Source organism: Sinocyclocheilus grahami, unplaced genomic scaffold (assembly GCF_001515645.1).
Source record: "Sinocyclocheilus grahami isolate Dianchi unplaced genomic scaffold, SAMN03320097.WGS_v1.1 scaffold94.1, whole genome shotgun sequence".
NCBI lineage: Eukaryota > Metazoa > Chordata > Actinopteri > Cypriniformes > Cyprinidae > Sinocyclocheilus > Sinocyclocheilus grahami.
This window is the reverse complement of record NW_015505273.1, coordinates 453,547-461,429: the sequence shown is the minus strand read 5'-3', so window position 1 is coordinate 461,429 and position 7,883 is coordinate 453,547. Positions and strand designations below refer to the sequence as shown.

General features: G+C 36.3%; 1 protein-coding gene across 1 annotated transcript; it reads left to right on the top strand.

Moving 5' to 3' along the window:
• Nucleotides 1-3,116: 3,116 nt before the first annotated feature.
• LOC107587617 (protein rolling stone-like) lies at nt 3,117-6,050 on the top strand. Its single transcript, XM_016275465.1, is given in 4 exon segments — nt 3,117-3,212; nt 4,103-4,205; nt 4,208-4,315; nt 5,398-6,050. Coding segments are annotated over 4 exon segments (960 nt in total).
• Nucleotides 6,051-7,883: the final 1,833 nt, after the last annotated feature.

The following is a 7,883-nucleotide window of genomic DNA, read 5'->3' as shown; positions in this document are numbered from 1 at the left end:
TGCTGGGGGATGGTGTCTTGTAGTTGGTGATTTCTTTTAGACTTTTCCACACTGATGCTGAGTCACTGGAAGAGAATTTAATCTTTATTTTTTCAGAATAATTCCTCTTTGCCACTCTGATCTCCTTTTCCAGTGTGTATTTAGCCTGTTTATACAAGACATTATCCCCCTTCTTGTGAGCATCTTCTTTGGCCTGACGGAGCTGTCTGAGTTTTGCAGTGAACCATGGTTTGTCGTTGTTGTAAGTTAAATGAGTCCTGGTAGGAATGCACATATCTTCACAGAAACTGATATAAGATGTTACAGTCTCTGTGAGCTCGTCCAGATCGGTGGCAGCAGCTTCAAAAACGCTCCAATCAGTGAGGTCAAAAGAAGCTACGGGTGACGTCACGTTTTTATAGTCTGGTTAAGACTCGAGACATTCTCAACAGAGTCACTATGGAAATGGATGCTAAGAAAAAGTGTGCCATGCTGTTTATTTCTTTCTTCGTTTGTTCAGCGGTCGTTTACATATTTAGTGCATATCGCCACCTAACTGATGGTTGTGCAAACATTTTAATTTTTTTTCCGTTTAATCTTTAATCCTTGAGAATATGAATTATATTGTTTGTTTGATGCTAATTATATATTAAGTCATATCAGATATGTATTTTGATTTAGAATTTAGACATTATAGAAAATGTTGATCCGTGTGTGAGATAATCTAAAATGTAACTAATATAATAAATTAAACATTACCTTGTCATAGTGTTTTATAATTTATACAGATAGTTTTATATATGCCAATGAAATAAATATAATCAGCATATTAGAATAATATATTACCTTCTTTATTACTTAAATTAGCGTTTCATCATTAACATTTATATATATATATATATATACAGTATATAAAATAGGCTATATTATATAATGTTGTGCGCTGTCTGTCATCAGTGTTTCTCAACCTTTTTTTTTGTTGCGGCACCCTTTGGAAATTTTAACAAACTTGTGGCACCCTACAAAATTAATTTTGTCACAATATTTGAATTTCTAACTTCGATATGATCATTTGAAAAGTATAGATATTGGGTACAGCAGGGAAGAACTGCAGAATATAATGTCATACAGATATTTTTAATATTATAAAAAATGGTGGCAATCAGTAGGCTAATTTCTAATGAAAATACCTATTTATATGACAGATTTTAATGTAGGCTTTTATACATATGTAAACATTATTTAATTACCATTATAACTAGCTATCTCACACATTTTTGCTCACTCAGTGTTTTTTTTATTTTACAGTGGGGTAATTTTGGTGCAGTAGCACGAGATAGCTTGATTTTAAACTTTAAATGGAATAAAAAATGACAAGTAAGCAGGCAGTAATAAAATAAGAACAAATAAAGAAATTAATAATGATAGCACAAATAAAAAATAACGACAGGCCTTTGAATTAAATAAATTACTTTTTAGTTTTTCAGGTAGGTCTAACAGTAGGGTAACTACTTAACTTAAAAAATATTTAACTTTTTTTTTTTTACCAATTATTGGCGACATCAGAAATGGATATTATATAATATATGCTTTTTTGAACATTTTAGCAATTAAAAAATATTTAAAAAATGATTTTTTACATGGCACCCCTGCTCTCGACAGACGGCACCCCGGTTGGGAAACACAGGCCTAGATCACACGTGCGCTGATAGCGCTGAAGTGAACTAACCCTGGAACATAACCTGCTCAGCAGGTCTAACCAGCAGGTTATCTTCAGAGAGCAAGTTACTATGGTTGGTTGCTTACCCTGAAAGTAACCTCCAATTTTGGAACCGAAAGCTGAGGTTATCCGCTCGCTTATCCTCAGACATACCCGGGTATGTCACATAACCTGCTTTTTTTGGAATACCCCCATGAAATAAAAGCAACTTTTTAATAATCAAAAAAGCACCATTATTTTAAATTGTAATATTTTTTCCCCCTGTATTTCTGATCAAATAAATGCAGGCTTGATGAGCATGAGAGACTTCTTTCAAAAACATTGAAAATGTCCAAACATTTCAATGGTTCTGTGTGAGTAAAAATATACAACATTCAAAATTGTAGTTGTGTAAATAAAAAAGATAGGAATCATATTTGTTTCAAGTGCTTTTTATTGGAGGTGGGGGGCCTCACACATGTTTGCCTAGGGCCTCCAAATGTCTAGAACCAGCCCTGGTAACATTAAAGCCATTTTGTGTGAAACATAGGCTGGTACATTTCAGTGACCTCTAATGCTGTCGTGTCAGATTTGGTGACCCTGCTGTACATCTGCAGCTGTTCACATCAGACCAAAACTCTCTCTAGGATATGAAATAAATATGTTTAGACATCATCATAACTTGTCAGTAGTTGTAAAATAAGGGACATACTGTACAACCAAAATTGCATGATCATGATGTTAATACTCACCGTCTGAAGCCATACCTGTAGCATGGTACTTCCACAGTTCTTTTAGTAAGGGCATTTTGACATTTAGCCACATCTCAGAGACTCAGCGTTAATCTTGTTGGTATGTATGAGAGATTCACATGTTCACGATTATGGTTTGCAGCTCCAGTTATTTCATTAGATGTTTCCAAGACAAGCAGTGCAGTGTCTGTCCTGCTGCTATGGACCCGTGAACATGAGATCACGAGATCACGGTCACAACTGAACAGAATATCAAGGTGTAGGAGAACACCATCATTTGGAGCTGTAGATTTCTGCATGCTTCTGGCGAATGCAGCGTCTTTATAGCAGTTCACAGTGGATGCATTCTTGCAAAGGTTAGTGAGAGACATTATTATTTAATATTCTTATTATTATTATTCATATTATTTAGTATCCGAGTTGCATGCAATCATTGTAACATTAAATAACAGGGCAGGTCTGAATTTATTGATAATTACAACTTTACTTCAAACCAGAAATACTGGTTCATATTGGAAGGGAAAGTCTTTTCAAATATGATTTGATGCATCCTGAATGTGCAAACGGTATGTTTTTGTAGTCTACACCAGTGTGAACTGATTTCCAAGAAAGCAGACACATGGCATCACAAGCGTTTAACCAATTTTGCATTATGTTTTTGACAGGAGTGGTTATTGGTGACAGACATGGGTGCTAGTTGGACACAGAGCTGGAAGGAGGAGTTCAAAGTTCACAAACTCCACCTTCTCACCTCTAAACCAGAGCTTCTTCTTCAGCCACGGGTGAGTTTGAGTCACTAAGCTTCATGCACTGATGCATGATGGAAACCCTGCTGGAAGAAAGAGACCAAAGGTTTTTGCTGGTCTAACAGCAAATGACCATAAATGACTGGCCTGTACTTCAGGAGTTATATCGTCTATCAGCAGTGCTACTAGTTTTGTTCTCAATGATTGTCTTGTGGACAACTGTCAGATCAGCAGTCTTCCCCATGCTTGTGTAGCCTAGTGAACCAAACTGAGAGGCCATTTTGAAGGCTCAGGAAACCTTTGCAGGTGTTTTGAGTTGATTAGCTGATTGGCATGTCACCATATTCTAATTTGTTGAGATAGTGAATTGGTGGGTTTTTGTTAAATGTGAGCCAAAATCATCACAATTAAAAGAACCAAAGACTTAAACTACTTCAGTCTGTGTGCATTGAATTTATTTAATACACGAGTTTCACAATTTGAGTTGAATTACTGAAATAAATGAACTTTTCCATGACATTCTAATTTATTGAGATGCAACTGTATGTATCAGTTTCCAAAATTCATAATGAGAACTAATATTCATCCCTGGCTTGTGGGATATTCCTCCTTTGTTGTGGATTTTGTACAGTTAATATACTTTGATGTGTACATGATGGAAACCCTGCTGAAAGAATCAAGCTAAAGGTTTTGCATCATGGTTTGTTCCTGGTTCACGGTGGTCAGATCAACTAGCGATCATAACTGACCGGCCTGAACTAGTTAGAAACCTTGTTATATATATGTCATGTCTGTCAGCAATGTAAATAATGTTGAAGACATTGAATGCATATGTGTATTATATAGGTCAAAATGTAAATGGCAATTTCCAAAATCCATCATACTGAAAGATGAAATTGACATAACTTGTCTGGTTTTGTTTGCAGTGGGATATTCCTCCATTGTTGTGGCTTCTGTACAGATGTTTTATGCTGCTCTACACCTTCAGCTGGTTTATCTACACGGCTCTTCTCTTCAACACACCTAAATTCCTAGCCATATCTCATACTGTCTTATGGTTATCTACTATGTGGTTTCTCTCTGTAATCTGGCCTGGGCTTTCTTGGAAATCAGATGCTCCTCTCACAGAATGAAAAGAGGTAAAATTGTTGTGCAGTGTGTTGCTGATCACAAATCCCACTGATTGCCACACAGATCGCACACAGTGACTTCATAAACTATCCTAAATCACACTTATGCTATTGGATTATAAGAGTCTTGAAAGAACGACACACTGAGCCTACAAAGACATCAGTATTGTTTTAAAAGTGTTTTCCAGCAAGAATCTTTATGAATTTAATGAGTTGTAGTAATTTTATTTCAAATGTAAATACATTGCTAAATATATTTTTACAATATATCTATAAGAGTCTTGAAAGAACGACACACTGAGCCTACAAAGACATCAGTATTGTTTTAAAATAGTGTTTTCCAGCAAGAATCTTTATGAATTTAATGAGTTGTAGTAATTTTATTTCAAATGTAAATACATTGCTAAATATATTTTTACAATATATTTAGAATATTAATTAATATATATTTTGAATTCATCTTATTTTATTTATTTATTTATCTATTTTATTTTTGTCCAAATTTGAACTGAATTTGAACTCTCAAATATTGCAGGAGCTGGTCTCACTGTTTTGAGCTATTTTAGTGACGTTTAATCAACCGATGTTGCAGTAAAATCCTTTGCTGCACTTTATGCCATTGAAAAGTTTGTGGTTGGTTAGATTATTTTTAGTTTTCGCACCAAGGCTGCATTCATTTGATCAAAAATATAGTAATATTGTGAAATATTATTCCAATTTAAAGTAACTGTTTTCAGGTTATCCATATTGTAAAATGTAATTTATTCCTGTGACGCAAAGCTGAATTTTCAGCATCATTACTCCAGTCTTCAGTGTCACATGATCCTTCAGAAATCATTCTAATATGCTGATTTGCTGCTCAAGAAACATTTCTGATTATTATCAATGTTGAAAACAGTTGTGCTTCTTCACAGTTTTGTGGAGGATTCTTTGAGTAGAACGAACAGCATTTATTTGAAATAGAAATCTTTTGTAACATTATAAATGTTTTTTACTGTCACTTGATCAATTTATTGCATCCTTGCTGAATAATTTATTTTTTTTAAAAAGAGGCCTATACATGTGTTTCATGCAGTCCTTTCCTCCACTAGGTGTCAGTAGTGAATGTGAGACCCTCCTTTCTCTTCCCGTCCCTCTCACCGCTGCTCTCTGTCTGCAGTGGCTCCTGCATTCTCTAATGGGCTGTTTTTCATTAACTGTCTCCTTTCTATACTGGACCATAATCCACCCCTTTGACCAGCACTCCTTCACAGCCTTCAACATCAACATCCATGTTATCAACAGCATCCAGACCGCCGTGGATCTGTTGTTGTCCTCCACACCCGTTCATCTCACCCACTTCTTCTACGCTGTACTGGCCGGAGCCCTTTATGTCATATTTGCTGTTGTTTATTGGCTAATGGCCGGCACAAACATGTTTGGTCAACCCTACATCTACAGCATTCTTGATTTCAGTGGGCACCCCCTAGTGGCAACACTTTGCATTCTGGGAGTTTGTCTGCTTTGTTTACCATCCTGTCACTTTGTGCTGTGGAACCTGCAGTTATTGAGGGAGTGGATGGTGAGCAGAGAGAAAGCGAGGAGAATTGCTTTAAGGAGGGAGGTTTGGTGGTGTGTGAAGGTGTCTGGAGGAACAACCTTTGACCTTGTGCCTTCACTGGATCCAGCAGCCTCTGTGTTTGAGACAAGCAGGAGGACAGCCATGATGAAGGACCAACAGTCACAGTCACTCACTCTTGTTTGAAGGAGTTTCTGGTCTGTCTGAATCTACATGTTCTTATTTTAGCAAGATTTTAAGATTTTTCTGATGCTAATATCTTCCAAAGCTTAATCATAAACTCTTTGGACTTGACTCTGTTTGCTCCAAATGTTGTTGGTCTGAAATGCCCTAAAACATTTTTCAGGGAAAGCAACCCACACTGTGGAAAAAAAAAACCCTAAAATTTATGTACCTTTTCTTTCTGACACTCGCAGAAAGAAAAGGTACAAAAGTTGTCAATGGGGCAGTACCTTTTTAAAAGGTACACTTTTGTACCTTTTAGATGCTAATACAGGTGCATCTCCATAAATTATAATGTCGTGGAAAAGTTTTCAAATTGTGAAACTCGTGTATTAAATAAATTCAATGCACACTGACCAGCTTTTTGAATATGCTGATTTCATTTTCCAGCAGGATTTGGCACCTGCCCACACTGCCAAAAGCACCAAAAGTTGGTTAAATGACCATGGTGTTGGTGTGCTTGACTGGCCAGCAAACTCACCAGACCTGAACCCCATAGAGAATCTATGGGGTATTGTCAAGAGGAAAATGAGAAACAAGAGACCAAAAAAATGCAGATGAGCTGAAGGCCACTGTCAAAGAAACCTGGGCTTCCATACCACCTCAGCAGTGCCACAAACTGATCACCTCCATGCCACGCCGAATTGAGGCAGTAATTAAAGCCCCTACCAAGTATTGAGTACATGTAGAGTAAATGAACATACTTCCCAGAAGGCCAACAATTCACTAAAAATGGTTTTTTTATTGGTCTTATGAGTATTCTAATTTGTTGAGATTTGGTGAATTGGTGGGTTTTTGTTAAATGTGAACCGAAATCATCACAATTTAAAGCACCAAAGACTTAAACTACTTCAGTCTCTGTGCATTTAATTTATTTAATACACAAGTTTCACAATTTGAGTTGAATTACTGAAATAAATTAACTTTTCCATGACATTCTAATTTATTGCGATGCACCTGTATGTACACTTTAGGTTGGGTCTCCAAACTCGATCCTGGAGGAGAACTTTTCCACGACATTCTAATTTATTGCGATGCACCTGTATGTACACTTTAGGTTGGGTCTCCAAACTCGATCCTGGAGGACCAGTTTCCTGCAGAGTTTAGCTCCAACTCTAATTAAACACACCTTAAGCAGCTAATCAAGGTCGTATTAGGCATACTAGAAACTTCCAGGCAGGTGTGTTGAGGCAAGTCGAAGCTAAGGACACCGGCCCTCCTGGACCGAGTTTGGAGACCCCTGGTTTAGGAAGTAATATGTACCTTTAAGGTAGCAATATGGACCCTTTAGGTACAAAAATGTACCTTTTAAAAAGGTACCATCTCAGTGACAGCTTTTGTACCTTTATTTTTTTTTAAATTAAAGTTTTTCTTGACCTGATATAATATAAATATACCAACCTACTGAAGTACTAAATCTGTTTTGTATTGTTATAATGCACTGACAACCTCCATAAATCAGAGGTAGTAATAACTCATCACAACTAGCTTTTCCACAAGCTGCGGTGAATACTAAGATAATATAGTAGGTGCACACCCATGACACCAAAAGAATGCAGTAAACATTAATTTAACAACTTAAGCTGTAACATAAAACCATAATGTATGACAAGAAAAAAAAGTTCTTATTCTTATTCAGTATATAACTGCTTAAACAATATTTTACTGTAAAATGACATCTAAAACAGTCCCTTTAGATTTATTACAGCTTTTTACCGTATGCAACAGCAATGGTCTGCCTGTTCTTGTAATTGTACAAAACTGGCACAGGAGGATTGTACATTGTACACAATTTAT